Raw genomic sequence first — 21,273 nt, 5'->3', positions numbered from 1 at the left:
TGTTTTAGAGGCAGAAAAAGGTATAAATAGGGCAGTAACGTGAGAGAAGGACATAGCCACGGGATTCCAAAGAAAATGAGAAGAATAAGGCAGAAAAATAAAAGAAAGAAAGGGAAGAAGACAAGGACAACGCAGATAGACTATTCTCAATCATCTAGCAGTGTTCTCATCTCATGTTAGAATAAATCTACAGTAGACTCTTGCTGTTATTACTTGGGAAAGTTTTAGATATTGTGGACAGTGATGTGATTCTTGTATCCCAGTTATTCTCTTGTGATTGTTGCTAGGGTTTAGGACAAGAGATTGAGATTTATATATTCATTATTCTTATGGTGGTTTATCTCTAGTTTACCCCGTGATTTTTACCCTTCACATTGAAGGGGTTTTCCACGTATATCTTGGTGTTCTGTTTGATTGTGCTTCCATTTAATTCCGTTGCGTATTATGGTCTTCTAGTATTTGTTCATATACAAAAGTTATTCCTCTTTATATCTCCATCAACTAGTATCAGAGCGGGGTTTTGGTGATTTAATTTTTGTATTTGAACATGGAGGCTAGTAATGTTTCTCGCACGATTAGTTTGAATGGAAATAATTGGATGATATGAAAACCAAGAATGAATATCGCACGATTAATATCTTCAAAGAGTTTCATGCTAGGGTTGAAAGGGAAACATAAAGAAAATTGAAATGCATAAGATCAGATAATGGTGGTGAGTATACAGGATTGTTTAACGACTATTGCAGGTCACATGGGATCCAATATGAGATGACAGTTCCTAGTACACCTCAACATAATGCAATTGCAGAGAGGATGAACTGTACCATCATGAAAAAGATCAAATGTATTCTTTCATAAGCCAAGCTACCCAAAAGGTTTTGGGATAAGGCTTTGAGGACTGTAGTTGATGTGATCAATTTATCACAATGTACAACCCTAGAAGGTGATATTGCAGAGCATGTATGGTTAGGAAAAGATATTTCCTATATGTATTTGAGAGTATTTGGTTGTCGTGCATTTGCACATATTCCAAACAATGAGAGGTCCAAGCTGGATGGTAAGACTAAAGACTGTATTTTTCTTATCTACTCACATAATCATTTTGATTACATGCTTTAGGATCCAGAAAAGCAAAAGGTGTTCAAAAGCAGATATGTAGTCTTATTTAAGGATCAAATCTTTGAAGATTTGAAGAAGAAGACATCGACCAAGACTCCTATAGAAGGATTAGCATATTGTGACCCAGTTACTCCTCCAATATATCATGGTGATGGGGGAGATGTGCAGGAAGATAGTGTAGAGCCTGATGTTGATTTACCTACAGGACATGTTGAGCAAGAAGAAGTAGGAGAGCAAGTTCCAACAGAACCTTAGTTGAGAATATCTTCTAGACAACGCCAACCTTCCAGAAGATACTCTATATATGAGTATGTGATGCTTACTGATGCAGGTGAATCAGAGAGTTACCAGGAAATAGTTGAAAGTGAGCAGAAAGAGAAGTTGTTAGTTGCTATGCAGGAAGAGATGAATGCTCTTCAGAAGAACTACACTTATGATTTGGTGTTGCTACCAAATGGAATGAAGACCTTACTAAAAGAAAGGTAGGAGATATGCCGACAACTGGTCGACATGGCTTCACATTGAGGAGTCATGGGACAGCCTCTCTTATGGGCTGAAGGGGGAGATTGTTGGATTGGCAGCCCACAGATTTAGCCCATAGTAGGCTTGGGCAGCCCACAGCTCACCCCCTCTTAACCTAACTCTAATTAACATTAGGGGGGGTGTGGTGGCTGCGTTTTAGAGGTAGAAAAAGGCATAAATAAGATAGCAACGTGGGAGAAGGACATAGTCACGGGATTCCAAAGAAAAGGAGAAAAACAAGGCAGAAAAACAAAAGAAAGAAAGAGAAGAAGACAAGGACAATGCAGAGAGACTGTTCTCAATCATCTAGTAGTATTCTCATCTCAAGTTAGATCGAATCTACAGTAGACTTTTGCTGTGATTACTTGGGGAGATTTTAGATATTGTGGACAGTGACGTGATCTTTGTATCTCAGTTATTCTCTTGTGATTGTTGCTAGGGTTTAGGGCAAGAGATTGATATTTGTATATTCATTATTCTCATAGTGGATTATCTCTAGTTTGTCCCGTGGTTTTTACCCTTTACATTGAAGGGGTTTTCCACGTATATCTTGGTGTTCTATTTGATTGTGTTTCTATTTAATTCCGCTGCGTATTATGATCTTCTAATATTTATTCATATACAAAGGTTATTCCTCTTTATATTCCCATCATGACAAAGGCTGCACAACCTCATTATACACTTTCTTCATTGATGTAATTTCCTCGTGCCCTCTCCTTGTCATTGACCACGAGCAAGTTAGGAGGAGGGGGTGGCTCTCCCTTGTGACCAATGATGATAGTGAGGGTAATAGGGCGAGGAAGGGCTGACGAGCAGCTAGCAACATGCAAGGTAGAGGGTGGCCATTAACTCGGCAAAGGCTTGGCCAAGGCTAGCAGAGCCAGAGGTGTAGCTAGGGCTAGGGCAAGAATTCTTCAAATTAACTGAGTACAAAATATCTTTTCAGGTGCTTAGCGGTGCTCAGCCAGAAATTATGAAACTTTAAAATTTTTTCAAAAAATTCACCTAGTAGTATAATGTTTTGTTCTTAATTAAGCCATGCTTCGTGATCTTAGATAGTTGATCCATTAAATCAGCCATTTCATGTGCTTATCAACTATAAAGTTGAGAGAAATTAAAAATTCAATCTCAATGAGTAGCATAAAGTAAAATATACTATAGGCTTTTTTTCCTTTAATGTTTAATAAAGAAAGTTTTCTACTTTTAAAACGATGATACAGATCAATTATCACAGCGAACAAATGAAAATTACACCATCAATACCTTTTACAGAATAAAAAGAGTGATCACACCTAAAGAAACTTATCAAAGACTTGGACAAATCACGAGGAGACTTATAGCTTCATGATGTTATCATTAATTATATTGTTCCATAAGTATAGGTTCAATCAACAAAGACCTTATGCGATCCTCGATCACTTCATCAGGTTTCCCATATCCATCTCCATATTGGTATATGCATTGGGCCATTCGAGCAATATTGGTGGCCATCATTTTCAGGTTTTCCTCAAAAGGCGACGTGAAACTTCGATTTCCGTTTATTGATCTCCAATTCCCCTTAATTAATCCCCTGATATGCCCACGAGCCACATCCTCCGATACAGTGGTCTCATGCATGTAGCACTGGATAGATTTGGATACATCGCCTCTTTCAAGCTCGTCCTGCACAAAAACGATCGATGCAGAGAGGAAAAACTGTGTGAACTTTTTATTATGTTCATTCCATGAATGAATGATTAAGTATGGAGCAATTCTCATACCGTGGAAGTACCCAAATCATCACAAAGTCGAAAAACCATGGATGCCCATCTTGCAATCTCAGGGCAGCATTGGAAATCATCCAAGGCCTCCTGAGTTAAATCGTCACTGGTGCAATAAGCAAGAGTCAGTATTAGGGGACTCGATATCGATACTAGTGCGTTCCCCAAGTACTCTTTAAGATTGGGTGTGTAGCCTTGGTGGTACCACCTTGCTTCCACCATGTATGCCTTGCATAGATCTGCCCACTGAATCCAAGGGTAGCACTGTTTATAAAGTGGAACTGCATGATTGACGATACACAAAAGAGGGGGGATGGGATCGATATGTTACTGCTTTTTTTAGGTGTGGAATTATATCCAGACCCTTCTCTTTCATAACATTGTATGCGGTGTCATTTGTAGTGTTGAAGAGGGCTAGAAAACATATCTTCATGTACTCTGGCAATTTGTCCATTGTATTAACATCCCATCTGCAACATCCATCAGAGTAGATGTTATCAGGAATCAAAGATTCTTGAAATAACACCTCCTACATGCATGACGTGGAGGAGTTGTTTACCTATCGACGGCATCCGTGAAAAGCTCGAGCTCATCGATGGTGCCGTAAACATCATACACATCATCTATTGTTGTTATCAGGCAGTTCGCTTTTGTCTGCGCCTCCCTAATTCTTGCAAACTGTGGCTCAAAAGCCCATCCAACCGTCCAGAAATAGTTCTCCATCAACCTGTCCCTGGAAAATGGAAGCCTTTGCGCCAGGCCAAGATTGCTCCACCAACTGATCGATAGCCATAAGTTTGTGCTGAAGTTTGCTGGTTCATAAACGACGGCAGAATGTACAGGACATGATTCAAGTAAAGCAAGCTCAAAATACCTCGACACTTCTCTGAGTTCCCTCTGCTGTATGCTCTGAACCTTGTTGAAGTCCAACTTAGCCAATTCAAGTAGGACAGGGTTTATGTTAGCTTCCCTTTGGCATTCTTCTATGAACCACCTGGTCTGTAACCTCGGCATCCTCCAGTTCAATGGAAGCTCCAAGGCATGGGTTACGTGCTCCCTGAGATGAGGCTCAAGGGATCCCTCCATGAGGCTCTTGAGCTGTTTAGTTGTGAAGTTGTTAGCTTCTTCCAGCACGTGCTCTCCTTCCTTTGCAAGATGGGAAGCCTCGTACAAGCTCACCAATCCTTCAGTCTGGTGGCGAAAGCTGGCTTTCAAGTTGCCCTTCTCATCCATAAATCGGTTGAATACACCTTCAGTCCATCCACATAATTTGTGCATGTTGGATTGTGACACCATGATAGAACAGAATAAACACAAAATTCCATTTTTATGTTAGGCTATTAACTTGGCATGATTTATGACTAATTGGACATATTTCTAGTTGTCTCAGTTTTATGAAAGTAATTGTTCTAGAAATATATGAGGTACATCAGCGACAATGTTGTATCAGTCGCCAAGGAAGGAGTAAAGCAGGATGGATATGTAGCTTAATCACCTTCAGAAACAGCAAACCCATGTTCTCTGAGAAGCCTGAACATAAGAGCCGTGGCATGAAGATTATCCTTCAGCAACATGCTCATCTCTTCCATGGAACCGTATATAGTCCATAAAGCATCCTTAGTATCCTCCCTAAAGTGATACGCCACCCCAAGCTGCTGCAAGTGATCGATCAGTTGAAGCTGCTCCTCAATTCCCTTCTTCATGTAGATCAGCTGTTTGACGTCCTCTGTCAGTTTGCCCATCCTTCTTGCGTTATCCTCCTCCACCTAATGAAAGATAGTCGGTAACCAGTTTGAACTATAGATAAAATTCAACCTTACGTATTGCATGCACGCCGACCTTGGTGTCAGTTCTTAGCGATTGTATGTATTCGTCACTCCACGAGCTCGGCTGGTAATCAGCCGATCGCCGAGGAGGAGGAGGAGTCTGCACAGTACACCGGATTGGCAGTAGGAGGCATCGACGGGGTGAAGACTTCGAGGAGGCAGTCCGCGGATAGGCACCGATCAAGCTACAGTAGAAGGACGGAGCAGAAGAGCAGAAAGCCATTTGATGGGCTTTGTAGTGGCGGTGTTGGCGTGGGATTTATAGTGCCAGAGGCGGTGAAAACAGGATGGATTCAGCAACGAGGCTCTCGTGCCTCTCGACCTCCCTAAAACGAGATTCACAAGCAGAATGTTAATCGGCCACGTACGTACAGCCAGCCTCATGTATATCCACAAAAGCTCCACATCATCGTGTTCCAACTAAATGTAATTCCAAGTGTCCAAAAATATCTCTGGCATCATTGTGGAAGAAGCCACTTTAGCGTTCCGATTTGCTGTACGTTAACTACTCAAGTAACTTATTGGTGTGTGCTGTAAGTTAAAGTACTCAAGTCCATCCAGAAGGAACTGAAACACTAGTTACACTGACGAGTGGATCTCTCCATCCTATGAGTGGATCTCTCCATCCTATAACCAACATCACACTATACATGACATCAGAAAATGTTACAAGAATCATTAGTTGAAGGATCACATCTGACAATAGTAAAGGATAACAGATAAGAACGTCCACCAGTATGATCACCAACATATGAAGCTTACGCTATTGTACTTCAATCTATTATTAATCTCGCATTCAGAAAATGATAAGGAGAGGCCACTTGTGTGATCACCAATATGTGAAGCCTTTGCTATTGTACTTCATTTTTTTCAAATTAATAATTATGATAATAGTGTGTGCTTGTGCGCTCTGAAACGTATGGGAGGGTAAGTTTGGATGTGAACGAAACTTGAGTTACTATTATTTTATCTCGATTTAATCTCATGTCAAATGGACAACGTGGCATATTTGCTAATTGATCACAAAGATCGGTAAGAGACAAAGGTAATATTTTTCTTGAGCTTAGTAATGAAAAGCAAGTATGCATTTATATGTTTATTATGTTTTTGATATAAAAAATAATATTTTAAGCTTAGATCTATTGATTGAAAAAGGATATGATATTGAAATAACATATTATATATTCACGATAAGAACAAGACTTTAATCACTCATGTGAAAATGACTAAGAACATGATGTTGCTTCTACAATTGGATATAATAAAATAAATTATTTAAATACTAGTATTGTGGATGATTCTATACTATGACATCTTACATATGAGCACTTAAATTTTGATACTTTGAATTTGAAACTTTTGGAGAAGAATAACATGGCAATAAGTTTGCTAAAGATTGTGCATCCAACCTATTTTCATACCTTCATAAATGATTATAGGGTAAAACATGGGTTTATTTGTTAACAGAGAAGATAGAAGTGTTTAATACATTCAAAAGAGCTTAAGAACTTGGTTGAGATAGAAAGTGGATATAAGCTAAAATAGTTAAGAATAGATAGAGGAAGTGAATACATATCAAATGAATTTGAAAGTTAATATAAAAATAATAAAATTTGAAAGTTATTATAGAAAGAAAAGGAGTATTCTTAATATGATTAGAAGTATGTTTAAATAAAGAAAGATTCCTAAATAATTTTGGAAAGATATTGTTGTTTTTATAGTTTATCTATTAAATAAGTTTCTGATAAAAAAATTGATAATGTTAGACTTGAAGAGGCATAGAGTTTGTAGAAGCCAAGAGTTGACCGCCTAAGAATCTTCATATGTGTTGCTTATGCTAGAGTATTAGAAGAAAGAAGGATAAAACTTGTGGACAAATATCATAAATATATTTTATTAGGTTATGATGAGAATTATAGAGTTAGAATGTCAAATTATATAATTCTATCACTAAGAAAGTTATAATGTCAAGAGATATTGAATTTGATGAAAGAGAAATATAGAGTTCGAATAACAAAGAAATACCAAAACAATATATTGTTCTAGAAGAAAATAAAATAATACAAGTAAATGGAGGTGTTTTCCGTGAGTTGTCATTGAGACAAGTGACAATACAACCCATAACACATGATTCAAGTAGTCAAATTATAAGACAATTCAAAAGATATATGATGTAACCCGAAGAATTGATACTAATAATAATGAGTTTTTTTTTATTTTATCTTTTTATAAGTTATGATTCATTAACTTTTGAAAAAGCTTATAATGAAGAAAATTGAAGAAATGTTATGAATGAAGAGATGCATGCCACTAACAATACATGATAACTTTCTACACTTCTCGAGAGACACAAGGAGAGGTAGAGAAACATAAAAGTTGAATGGTGGCAAAAGGATATAAGCAATAATTTAGAATCGATTAAGAAGAGGTACTTGCACTAGTAGCTCGAATAGAGATAGTAATATCTCTTTAGCTACTCAAATGATTGTAAGTCTTTCAAATTTATGCCAAGTTAGCATTTCTCAATGGATATCTTCAAGAGGAGGTTTATGTGCAACAATTCTCTTTTCATAATCTATGGAGAAGAAGATAAGTCAAATCATGACGTTACTAAATGGTCCAGGAAAGGAAAAGGGTTACCCCATTTTTTATTATATATGATATGTTCCTAATTGAATTAAATCTTAATATGGATTAATTTAATATTATATTAATTATATATATAGATATAATTATTAATTATATATATATATATATAATTATTTTATTGGGCCAATCCTACTTACATTTTATCCAAAAGAAAAAGAATAAAAAAAGTAGTTGAAATTGTATATTTCGAAATTCAAATATATTATCAGTTTAAATCAAAAAGTGATTCTCACCTATCTATAGTTACTAATTATTATTTGTAGTTACTGACCAATTATTATTTAATTATTATTTATAATTACTGACGAACCAAAATAAAAAAGTTTTGATCTTTTATAACAAAACAAAATATCCAATTACTGACATTCGTAACCGACTCAAAGCAATTTGACCAACCAAAATAGTAGTCGGTAATCGTTCTTGAATCAAAGGGTTTATCTTTATCTATTTTGATTTGAGTCGAATTCATAACTGTTTGAATTGTGTAATCTCCGGTTAAAGTAATTTGATTATAATTCAATTTGTGATGAGGTAACCGACTTAAAGCAATTTGATTATAATTCAATTCGTGACGATCATAAGTAGAAAGCTCATATTCTTCAGTCATGGATAAACAGTTTGTTGCACAATACTCAACACAGTTATCACAAAATATACAGACCCCAAAATCAATACTATAATTAAGCAATTGTTTCTTTTTCACATCTCTTTCCAATCTCCAATCAACAATAGATAGATCTATTAGGCATACACGAACACATACTTCGCAAGCAATATATTTATCAAATTCAAAGTGAATTCGACCACCGAAACGTTCTGACGTAATTGATTTCTCATAAGCATATTGAATAGTTATAGGTAAATGGTTTATGTGGGATAAGGTAATTATGAAACTTTGACCAATATACCTTGCGTATTATTTGTTGACCATGATTCATGAACCTAGTTACCATGGGAAACATATTATAGATATCCATAAATAAATTAATGTTTATTTCTCTTGTTTGAAAGAGTTATGAATCTAGAATATCGTTAGTTATTTATAGTGAAACAAGTTGGGAAGAAGTTGTCAATAATAGATTACCCAAAGAAATAGGAAAAAGAAATTTCCATCCAAGATTTAATAGCTGGTCCATTCTCATCCTAGGTAAAGTCCATCTTGTTGTGATAGAAATGAACAGAAACATAATACGATATGTGGTCGGTGGTATTCGTAATTTCTTAGTGATTGGATGTATTCGTCACTCCACGAGCTTGGCTGGTAATTAGCCGATCGCCGATGAGGAGTCTGCGTAGCACACAGAATATGTGGTTGGAGGCACGGACGGGGTGAAGCATTAGAGGGCGCGGTCCACCGGTGGACACCGATCAATTTGCAAGAGAAGGTCGGAGCGAAAGTCATTTGGCTCAGTGGACAATGTTGGGCTGACAGCCCATATTCAGCCCATGTAGACTTTATCAACCCACAGCCCATGCCCTCTCTTAACCTAACCCTATAGAGATATGCAAAGAAATATTATGGATGAAAGAATTCTTACAAGAATTGGAGCTGAAACAGAAAAATTATATGGTACATTGTGACAGCCAAAGTGTCATCCATTTATGTAAGAACCTAATGTTTTATTCCAAGTCAAAGCATATATATGTCAGATACCACTGGATTCAAAATGTATTTGAAGAGAAGCAGTTGCAGCTTCAGAAAATTCACATAGATGATAACGGAGCAGACATGTTGACAGTAACTTTATCAAAAGAAAGATAAGAGATATGCCGACAGCTGGTCGGCATGGCTTCATATTAAGGAGTCATGGGACAGCACCCCCTCTTAACCTAACCCTAGATCAATATAAGGGGGTGTGGTGGCTACGTTTTTAGACGAAGGTGGCTGCATTTTTTGGCAGAAAAGGGCAGCAACGTGGTGATCTTCGCTGCAGCAAAGAGGAGAAGAAAAAGGCAAAAAAATAAAAGAAAAAAATGGAAGAAAATAAAGACAACGCAAAAAGACTATTCTCAATCATCTAGCAGTGTTCTCATCTCAGGTTAGATCAAATCTACAGTAGACTCTTGCTGTGATTACTTAGAGAGGTTTTAGATATCGTGGATAGTGACGTGATCCTTGTATCTCAGTTGTTCTTTTGTGATTGTTGCTAGAGTTTAGGACAAGAGATTGAGATTTGTATATTCATTATTCTCATAGTAGATTATCTCTAGTTTGCCCCGTGATTTTTACCCTTCATATTGAATGGGTTTTCCATATATATCTTTGTGTTCTATTTGATTGTGATTTTATTTAATTTTACTGCATATCATGACCTACTAGTATTTGTTCATATACAAAGATTATTTTGCTTTATATCCCCATCAGACAACACTCGGTAGAAGATGGAGAATCTGATTGGTTTGTTGCCATGTTCGTGTTGGAGATGGATGGATTTATTAACGCTGGAGTAAGTGAGAAGAGAATTGAGTAACGAGGTTCTCGTACAGTTCGACCTTCACAAAACGAGATTCACAAGCAGACTGCTGTGCGGCCAGCCATATCTACGCCACCTCCACATCAACGTGTTCCAAACAAATGTAGAAACTTAGTAAACGAAGAAAAAGTAACAAAACAGAAAAGAATATATATATATATATATATATATATATATATATATATATATATATATATATATAATCTCGACAAGTTCATAATTTAAACAATAATTATGTCCAATATTATGCTCGATGAGTCGGCAGGCATGCCGCGTGAATGCTTCTTCACCTACTTTTATCTTCTTTCCTCTTCTCCGCTTTTCTCAACGTTGTCACCGGCCATTTGCAATGACGGCAATGATGTCACTTGAAGAAGTAATTAACTGGAGGAGTTGATTTAATCAACTTCGACATCATCGGGACAAGCCCATGCCTGGACGTTTAGTTCAGTCATTTAGTCTTGATTTTGAGTTATAGTTCCAAATAATCTTCAGAGGCATGAACCGAAGTTGAATAAAAAGGAATTTGTAATCATTATTAGTGCGTTCGGAAGTGATTAGAATTCGGCTGCAACTCTCACGTTCGGATTGATAAGTGACAACAATTTGGATCAGTTATAAACATTGAATTTTATATGTTACAGCTAAAATTATTTTAAATTGTTTGTGGTCCAATTTGACGGGAGAACGTTTATATGGTGCATGTTGAAAGCTTTTGTCACGTGGACATTGCGTGCCAGTATATATATATATATATATATATACAACATGACAGTACGATCATCTGGCATCCATTGGATTTATCCAAATTGACCGAATTGAGAATTGTGACTAAAGAATTGTCGGTATTGTGGGCTATACATTAAGAGAGTAAATAAGTGCAGCACCTCTCAGCTGGAACCCCTCAAGTCTTTTATCTTCGAAGGAATGGAAACAAAGTGACGGAGATGAGTGAATCTACAAATACCATAAGTCATTTTATATTTCACCAATAACTTATGGACATCGATAAAGATTTTAAACTGATAGCATGTTTTGCGATTATATATATATATATATATATATATATATATAAAATGGAGATAAGTTCATATATAACTAGAGCAACAATTATGTTCAATACGATGCTCGATGAGTTGGCATGTCGTATAAATGCCCAGCTTTCTTCAATTTTGTTTCTATCTGCTCCTTTCCTCTGATCGTTAACACCGGCCATTTACAAGTGCGGCAAGTGATGTCACTCAAAGTAGTTCAATCGTGGAGTTGATTTGATCAACTTGGCCCGTGTCAACAATTCAGCCGCAACTCTCACATTCGGATTAATAAGTGACAACAATTTGGTTCAGTTAGATACAACTGAATTTATATTTTACAACTAAATTTAATTTATATTGTTTGGGGACCAATTTGACGGAATCAATTGGGTCGAAAAAATAACATAAGACACACAAATGCAAAAACGACCCATCCCGTTAGTGCATGGGGAACGTTTATGCCACGTTAGTAGTGTCTCACTTCACACAGTTATATCGTGCATGTGGAAAGCTTTTGTTTCCAACCACAAAGTGGGCATTGCATGTGGCAGTCTAAACATGAACATCTATATTTATCGCATACGACATGACGTACTACCAACTGTCATCCATCACGTCATACCAATTACCATCGCATTTCTCTCGAGCATCACATTGGCCGAATTGAAGATTGTGACTATGTCTATCAGATACCACATGATGTACTACCAACTGCAATCCGTCAGATGGTACGAATTAACGTGGCATTTGTCTTGGAGTCTCGTATTAGCCAACTTGAGATCGTAAGAATTGTCGGCATTGTGGGCTGTACTTTAAGCACCGACGTCCTTCGTCTTCCAAGGAATGGAAACACAAATGACAGAGTTAAGCGAATCTACGGATACCACAAGTTATTTTATATTTCACGATAAAAGCTTATGGGCATACATAATGATTTTAAATTTATAGTCAGTTTTGTGATAAAATCTCACGAAAAAAATTAATATTATCAAGTGAATCTCTCCATCCTATAACCAATTGACATATAGAAAGGAAAGACCAACCAACATCACATTATACATGACATCGGAAAATGTTACAAAATTATTAGTTTAAGGATCAAATCTGACAATATGAAAGGATAAAAGATAAAGAAAGTCCACCTGTACGATCACCAACATGTGAAGCTTACGCTATTGTATTACAATCTTTTATTAATCTACCTTCATAAAATGGTTTTGGAAATAATATAGGGCGAATTTTCGAAAAAACCCTAAGTTTCATAATTTCTCAAATAGTACCCCAAGTTTGAAAAAAAAAACCATGGAGCATCCTTTTTTTTTTAATGACTACCTTGCCCTGGTTGACCACCACCCTCCATCGAATCCCTTGTCGCATCATCACCCCACCGGTTGCCCCCTCTATCAGGTCAATCTAGTGATGGAGGCATAGTGGCTCCCACCACATCTCGTTGGACTAGTAACATAGCAACCCTTGCCACCCTCACGCAAGCAAGGGCGCAAGCAACTTTGCATGGCACCTCCACAACCAACAATGATGGTGAGGGTCGAGGGTCCAAGGGGTTTGATGCAAGTTGCGTAGCCTCCTCATGCCTCTTCTTTACTGATGTGTTATGCTCGTGGCCCCTTCCCGTCGTCAACCACAGGCAAAGAAGTGAGGGTAGCTTACCCTCGTGACTAACGATGACAATAAAGGTGGGCAAACAGTTGGTATGGCCATGCACGATATGGAGGGGGGCCACTAATAGGGCATAGGCGCTAGTAGGGTTAGCATAGGTGGAGGCATGGCTAGGGCTATAATAATTTTTTTTTCAAATAATAAGAGTAAAAATATCTTTTCACGTTATTAGAGGTGCTTTGAGAGAAATTATGAAACTTATATATTTTTTCTAAGAATTTATCTAATAATATATTATTTTATTCTTAATTAGGCCATGCCACATGATTGTAGACGGTTGATTCATTAAATCAACCTTTTTAGGTGTTTGTCCACAGTAAAATTGAGAGAAATTACACCATCAAGGGTCCAAGGGGTCTGACGAAGGTTGCGTAGCCTCCTCATGTCCCTTCTTTGTTGACGCGCTATGCTCATACCCCCACCCCATCGGCAATCATAGGCATGGAAGCGAGGGTAGCTCACCCTCATGACTAACGAAGACAATGGGGAGGGGGGCGGGCAGTTGGTGTGGCCATGCACTACGCGGAGGGGGGGCCCACTTATAGGATATAGGTGCTAGCAAGATTGGCGTAGGTGGAGGCATGGCCAGGGCTATAATAAAAAAATTTCAAAATAATAAGATTAAAATTATCTTTACACGTTATTAGAGGTGCTTTGAGAGAAATTATGAAACTTATATGTTTTTTCTAGGAATTTGTCTAATAATATATCATTTTATTCTTCATTAGGCCATGTCATGTGATTGTAGACAGATGATCCATTAAATCAGCCTTTTTAGGTGCCCTGTCTATAGTAAAGTTGAGAGAAATTAAAAATTCAATCTCAATGAGTAGCATAAAATAAAATATACTATAGGCTTTTTTTTCCTTTAATGTTTAATAAAGAAAGTTTTCTACTTTTAAAATGATGATACAGATTAATTATCACAACGAACAAACGAAAATTACACCATCAATATCTTTTACAGAATAAAAAGAGTGATCACACCTAAAGAAACTTGATCAAAGACTTGGACAAATCACGAGGAGACTTAAAGCTTCACGATATTATCCTTAATTACATTGTTACATAAGTATAGGTTCAATCAACAAAGACCTGATGCGATCCTCGATCACTCCATCGGGTTTGCCATATCCATCTCCATATTGGTACATGCAATGGGCCATTCGAGGAATATTGATGGCTATCATTTTTAGGTTTTCCTCAAAACACGAAGTGAAACTTCGATCTCCGTTTATTGCTCTCCAATTCCCTCTAATCAATTGCCTGATATGCTCACGAGCCGCGTCCTCCGAAACACCGTTCTCATGCATGTGACACTCTATAGATTTGGGCACATCGCCTCTTCGAAGCTCGTCCTGCACAAGAACAACCAGTGCCGAGAGGAGAAACTGTGTATACTCTTTATTGTGTTGATTCGATGAAGGAATGAAAAGTATGGTGCAGTTCAAATACCTTGGAAGTACCCCAATCATCACAAAGTCGAAAGATCATTGATGACCATCTTGCAATCTCAGGACAGCTTTGGAAACCGTCCAAGGCCTCTCGAGTTACATCGTCACTGGTGCAATAAGCAAGAGTCAATGCCAGGGGACCCGCTATCGATACCAGTGCGTTCTCCAAGTACTCTTCAAGATTGGGTGTGTAGCCTTGGTGGTACCACCTTGCTTCCACCATGCTTGCCTTGCATAGATCTGCCCACTAAATCCAAGGGTAGCACTGTTTATAAAGTGGAACTGAATGATCGATGATACACAAAAGAGGGGGGATGGGATCGATATGTTACTGCTTTTTTTAGGTGTGGAATTATATCCAGACCCTTCTCTTTCGTAACATTGTACGCGGTGTCATTTGTAGTGTTGAAGAGGGCTAGAAAACATATCTTCATATACTCTGGCAATTTGTCCATTGCATTAACATCCCATCTGCAACATCCATCCGAGTAGATGTTATCACGAATCAAAGATTGTTGAAATAACATCTCCATGCATCACGTGGAGGAGTTCTTTACCTATCGACGGCATCCGTGAAAAGTTCGAGCTCATCCATGGTGCCGTAAACATCATACACATCATCTATTATTGTTATCAGGCAGATTGCCTTTGTCTGCGCCTCCCTGTATCTTGCAAACTGTGGCTCGAAAGCCCAGCCAACCGTCCAGAAATAGCTCTCCATCAACCTGTCCCTCGAAAATGGAAGCCTCTGCGCCAGGCCAAGATTGCTCCACCATCTGATCGATAGCCATAAGTTTGTGCTGAAGTTTGCTGGTTCATAAACGACGGCAGAATGTACAGGACATGATTCAAGTAAAACAAGCTCAAAATACCTCGACACTTCCCTGAGTTCCCTCTGATGTATGCTCTGAACCATGTTGAAGTCCAACTTAGCCAATTCAAGTAGGACAGTGTTTATGTTAGCTTCCCTTTGGCATTCTTCTATGAACCACCTGGTCTGTAACCTCGGCATCCTCCAGTTCAATGGAAGCTCCAAGGCATGGGTTACGTGCTCCCTGAGATGAGGCTCAAGGGATCCCTCCATGAGGCTCTTGAGCTGTTTAGTTGTGAAGTTGTTAGCTTCTTCCAGCACGTGCTCTCCTTCCTTTGCAAGATGGGAAGCCTCGTACAAGCTCACCAATCCTTCAGTCTGGTGGCGAAAGCTGGCTTTCAAGTTGCCCTTCTCATCCATAAATCGGTTGAATACACCTTCAGTCCATCCACATAATTTGTGCATGTTGGATTGTGACACCATGATAGAACAGAATAAACACAAAATTCCATTTTTATGTTAGGCTATTAACTTGGCATGATTTATGACTAATTGGACATATTTCTAGTTGTCTCAGTTTTATGAAAGTAATTGTTCTAGAAATATATGAGGTACATCAGCGACAATGTTGTATCAGTCGCCAAGGAAGGAGTAAAGCAGGATGGATATGTAGCTTAATCACCTTCAGAAACAGCAAACCCATGTTCTCTGAGAAGCCTGAACATAAGAGCCGTGGCATGAAGATTATCCTTCAGCAACATGCTCATCTCTTCCATGGAACCGTATATTGTCCATAAAGCATCCTTAGTATCCTCCTTAAAGTGATACGCCACCCCAAGCTGCTGCAGGTGATCGATCAGTTGAAGCTGCTCCTCAATTCCCTTCTTCATGTAGATCAGCTGTTTGACGTCCTCTGTCAGTTTGCCCATCCTTCTTGCGTTATCCTCCTCCACCTAATGAAAGATAGTCGGTAACCAGTTTGAACTATAGATAAAATTCAACCTTACGTATTGCATGCACGCCGACCTTGGTGTCAGTTCTTAGCGATTGTATGTATTCGTCACTCCACGAGCTCGGCTGGTAATCAGCCGATCGCCGAGGAGGAGGAGTCTGCACAGCACACCGGATTGGCAGTAGGAGGCATCGACGGGGTGAAGACTTCGAGGGGGCAGTCCGCGGATAGGCACCGATCAAGCTACAGCAGAAGGACGGAGCAGATGAGCAGAAAGCCATTTGGCTCGGTGGACAACACTCAGTAGAAGATCGGCGAATCTGATGGGCTTTGTAGTGGCGGTGTTGGCGTTGGATTTATAGTGCCAGAGGCGGTGAAAACAGGATGGATTCAGTAACGAGGCTCTCGTGCCTATCGACCACCCTAAAACGAGATTCACAAGCAGAATGCTAATCGGCCACGTAGGTACAGCCAGCCTCATGTATATCCACAAAAGCTCCACAAAATCGTGTTCCAACCAAATGTAATTCCAAGTGTCCAAAAATATCTCTGGCATCATAGTGGAAGAAGCCACTTTAAAAAATAGTTAATTCAAGGAGTTGATTTGATTAAATTCGACACCATTAGGACAAGCCCATGGCCTCGATCCTTTAGCGTTCCGATTTAACTTATTGGTGTGTGCTGTACGTTAACTATTCAAGTCCATCCAGAAGGAACTGAAACACTAGTTACACATATGAGTGGATCTCTCCATCTTATAACCAACATCACACTATACATGATATCAGAAAATGTTACAAGAATCATTAGGTGAAGGATCACATCTGAAAATAGTAAAGGATAACAGATAAGAACGTCCACCAGTATGATCACCAACATATGAAGCTTACGCTATTGTACTACAATCTATTATTAATCTCGCATTCATAAAATGATAAGGAGAGGGCACTTGTATGATCACAAATATGTGAAGCTGTGCTATTGTACTTCATTTTTTTCAAATTAATAATTATGATAATAGTGTGTGCTTGTGCGCTCTGAAACGTATGGGACGGTAAGTTTGGATGTGAACTATTATACATAATTGAAAGGCTAATTTTTACTAAATCACAGTAAGTTTACAATCATCAAAAAGGAAAATAATATTCTAATAATTCTCATAATTATAAGAAGGGTCCTTAAGATCTATCAAATGAATCATCTTTAGATGTAGGTGATAAATACAAACTAATATCGTTTTCAATTTAAGATGATTCCCTATAATGATAAATATCTCATTCTCTTTTAGTTTTATCTCTTTTTATTCAATTTTTTTTATGAATATCTATTATTGGTAATATATATTGAAGAATCAAATTAATCCATCAATAATATATGTAATATCTGATTTGAATGATTATATTTATACCTTTTCAATTCAAATCAAATCTTATAGTCTTTTTTTTTTTACATAACTTCTTTTGCTAGAGATGTAACATTTTATTGTAAAGATATTCTTTTATGAGTTTATATAGTAATTATAAACTCATTTGACTTACGCTTCATCTTTATTTCAGTGTTACCGACTCAATGAGTAATACTTAAAATATTATGAGTCTTAAGCTTATAGTTTTATCATCTATATTGAGGATATAATCTTGAATTCCTCAAATTCTATCATTTTAATGTGTCAACTAATGACTTATCAGAAAATTGATCCTTAGATATTTTCATATGCTAGTTGTAAACTGTACTGAAGTCTAAGTATCATAAAATTGAGTTTTTCATATATTTCCTAATAAATCACCTCAATCATTTATTCCACAAAACTTTCAATAATTAAGTTTGTATTCTGTTCAATTAATCTGATAAAGGTCTCACTCACTCAAAACAATTATATACTCAAGCCATTTATTTCAAAATGTATAGAGATATTTACAAAAATATAATGAAGAAAGTACTACTGTAATAATATAACATTAATGCTTTGAGTTTCCAAAATATGATGAACTATTGATATCATCTATATTTCACCTTTAGGTGAAATATTGATACATCTAGTGTTCACTCAACATCATTTATGGAGGACTGATACCATCCTTGTGGAATAGTATTGCTACATTTGGGTATACGACCCTAAACTGCAAGGATATCCAAAATAATATCATCCTACCCGATCACATAACTATTTGAAATAAATTCTCCTTTGAGATTATTTAAATCTCCTAATTATATGTGTCATCGTGAATATTATTTTATTTAATATCATTTAGGATCAATTCTATAATGTATTTTATAGATTATTAGTCGAGGTCACTGGTGGCTACAGGACCAATACAAAAAAAGATAAAATACAATCTAAAATATCCCATGAATGATAAAAATTTTATTATAATTCATATCTAATAAGTCTATCATCCCAAACTACTTTGGTAACTATTGGTCAGATAAAACTTAGGAAGATAAATTACACATAATATTCACTAAATTTCTTTATCTTGATTCATGTCATTGTGAATATTATTTTATTTAATATCATTTAAGACTTATTTCATAATATATTTTATAAATTATTGGTTTAGATCACGGTGGTTGTAGGACCAATATAAAAATATAAAATATAATCTAAAATGTCATATAAATGATAAGGCTTTTATTGTAATTCACATTTCATAAGTCTATCATCCAAGACTACTTTGACAGCTATCGATCAGATAAAACTTAATGTAGATAAATTATAAATAATATTCATAAATTTATTTATCTTAATTCATGTTGAAGTAGTTCAATAATAGAATAACAACCATAATAATTATTAAATATTAATCAACAAAAGAAAAAACTCATATGATAATCATGATAACATATAAATCATGTCTTCATGTGAAAGATAAACATTATTTCATAATTTCAAATATATACATGTGAATAACCAAATAAATATTCAAGAATAATAATTAAATTTTATTTACCATATGTAAAAATATAATTAATAATTCATATGAGAAAACTATAAAAGTAAACCGTAATTTATATTTTTTTAAAATCAAAAATTAAATCCAATCAAATAATAAAAAAATATAATCATGATTAAATTCAATCATAATTATAATAAATCATATTTATCAATTTTATAATTGAGAATATAACTTAAAATTTTCAATTTCATTAGGGTAAAATTATAAATATATTGACAGGTCATAAATGAAATTATGAAATTTGTAAAGGGTAAAACTATAATTTAATAAAAACCTAGCCTCGAGGGTAAAACTGTAAATATATCAAAACCCTAGCTTGCGCTGTCGCTGCCTGTGCATGCGGCGCTACCTCTGCCCGGGCGCGGCCGCTGTCGCTACGGGGCTGCCTCTGCCCACACGCGGCCGTTGCCGGTTGGGTGCGACTTGTGCCCGCGCGCGGCCGCTACCGCTTCCCTCTGCCGACGGGGGCAACGGTTGTCGCCATATGCAACCACCGCGCTTCCGCAGGCGCCCTCTACGGGCGCCACCATTACACGTGAGGGCGGTCGCCGCCTTCACACGGGGTGCAGCCACCGCCTTTCGAGGGCACCATGTTCACAGGCAGTGCGGGATGACCGTGGTGCCGCCGGCATCCGCGTGTGGTTGCTGCGATGCGCGCGCTGCGTTGTGCAGCCGCCGCTCGCAAGCGGACCGCGGTCGTAATGCAGAGCTGCGAGGTGGTACACGACCGTTCAGCGAGATTGTCGACAATGATCAATAGAGATCACCGCAAATTCATCCATCAAACATAAAATTATATATTACTCATAATTAGTCATAAAATAAATCATATATAAAAAACAGATCAACAATATTCAATAAATTATTTATAAAATATAACTAAAAATAATAAAAATAATATTTTTTATCTCAAAAACCTAAGCTATGATACCAATTGTTAGCATTAAATTATAATTATGCTATCTGTAATATAAACAAAAATTTATGAAATCAAATAAAATTAGATCTAATAATATTACGATACGTACCTTTTATATCTACAAGCATTTTATTATCAGATTTGACAAATCAATCTGTAAGGAGAACTAGATCTTTCTCATCTCTTCAAATGATCATATAGATTGATGGATTAGACGATTGAGAAAAAAATTTTAATATCTAATTGTATTGAGATGCGTCTTATTTAACCTCTAGATGTTCCGTCTATTTATAGGCGAGAACAAAGGGTCTAAGTTATTAAGAGAGTTTCTCTCATCAAAATTATCTCATAAAGAATTTTATTTTAATATAAATTTACCACTAACACCCCGTGCTCCCGAGACCCTCCAATTCAATGGAAGCTCCAAGGCATGGGCTACGTGCTCCCTGAGATGAGGCTCAAGTGATCCCTCCATCGAGGCTCTTCTTCCAGCACGTGCTCTCCTTCCTTTGCAAGATGGGAAGCCTCGTACAAGCTCACCAATCCTTCAGTCTGGTGGCGAAGACTGGCTTTCAAGTTTCCCTTCTCATCCATAAATCGGTTGAATACACCTTCAGTCCATCCACATAATTTGTGCATGTTAGATTGTGACACCATGATAGAACAGAATAAACACAAAATTCCAATCGTATGTTAGGCTATTAACGTGGCATAATTTATGACTAATTGGACATATTTCTAGTTGTCTCAGTTTCATGAAAGTAATTGTTCTAGCAATTTATAGAAGTAGATCGACGACACTGTTGGATCAGTTGCCAAGAAAGGAGTAAAGCAGGATGGATATATAGCTTGATCACCTTCAGAAACAGCAAACCCATATTCTCTAAGAAGCCTGAACATAAGAGCAACATGCTCATCTCTTCCATGGAACCGTATATAGTCCATAAAGCATCCTTAGTATCCTCCCTAAAGTGATACGCCACCCCAAGCTGCCGCAGGTGATCGATCAGTTGAAGCTGCTCCTCAATTCCCTTCTTCGTGTAGATCAGCTGTTTCACGTCCTCTGTCAGTTTGTCCATCCTTCTTGCGTTATCCTCCTCCACCTGATGAAAGCTAGTC

The 21,273-nt window shown here is 37.2% G+C and overlaps 3 protein-coding genes across 3 annotated transcripts; all 3 read right to left on the bottom strand.

Annotated features, from left to right (window-relative positions):
• Positions 1-2,997: 2,997 nt before the first annotated feature.
• LOC135672030 (monoterpene synthase 8, chloroplastic-like) lies at positions 2,998-5,447 on the bottom strand. Its single transcript, XM_065180484.1, has 7 exons — positions 5,241-5,447; positions 4,897-5,167; positions 4,276-4,651; positions 3,961-4,179; positions 3,733-3,871; positions 3,402-3,647; positions 2,998-3,303 (listed from the first exon to the last, which is right to left on the bottom strand). The coding sequence occupies exons 2-7, from the start codon at positions 5,141-5,143 to the stop codon at positions 2,998-3,000; spliced, it is 1,533 nt and encodes a 510-aa protein (XP_065036556.1). The 5' UTR covers positions 5,144-5,167; positions 5,241-5,447.
• An 8,582-nt stretch (positions 5,448-14,029) lies between these two features.
• Positions 14,030-15,250, bottom strand: LOC135672357 (monoterpene synthase 8, chloroplastic-like). The gene is made up of 4 exons (XM_065180823.1): positions 15,073-15,250; positions 14,848-14,986; positions 14,517-14,762; positions 14,030-14,419 (listed from the first exon to the last, which is right to left on the bottom strand). The coding sequence occupies exons 1-4, from the start codon at positions 15,234-15,236 to the stop codon at positions 14,126-14,128; spliced, it is 843 nt and encodes a 280-aa protein (XP_065036895.1). The 5' UTR covers positions 15,237-15,250; the 3' UTR covers positions 14,030-14,125.
• Positions 15,236-16,255, bottom strand: LOC135672029 (monoterpene synthase 7, chloroplastic-like). Its single transcript, XM_065180483.1, has 3 exons — positions 16,009-16,255; positions 15,508-15,763; positions 15,236-15,422 (listed from the first exon to the last, which is right to left on the bottom strand). Exons 1-3 carry the CDS (start codon positions 16,253-16,255, stop codon positions 15,236-15,238), a joined length of 690 nt encoding a protein of 229 aa, XP_065036555.1.
• Between the last annotated feature and the right edge of the window lie 5,018 nt (positions 16,256-21,273).

This window comes from Musa acuminata, chromosome BXJ1-4 (assembly GCF_036884655.1).
Source record: "Musa acuminata AAA Group cultivar baxijiao chromosome BXJ1-4, Cavendish_Baxijiao_AAA, whole genome shotgun sequence".
Taxonomy (NCBI): Eukaryota; Viridiplantae; Streptophyta; class Magnoliopsida; order Zingiberales; family Musaceae; genus Musa; species Musa acuminata.
Note: the sequence above shows the minus strand (reverse complement) of the source record. Positions and strands in the feature narration are given on the sequence as shown.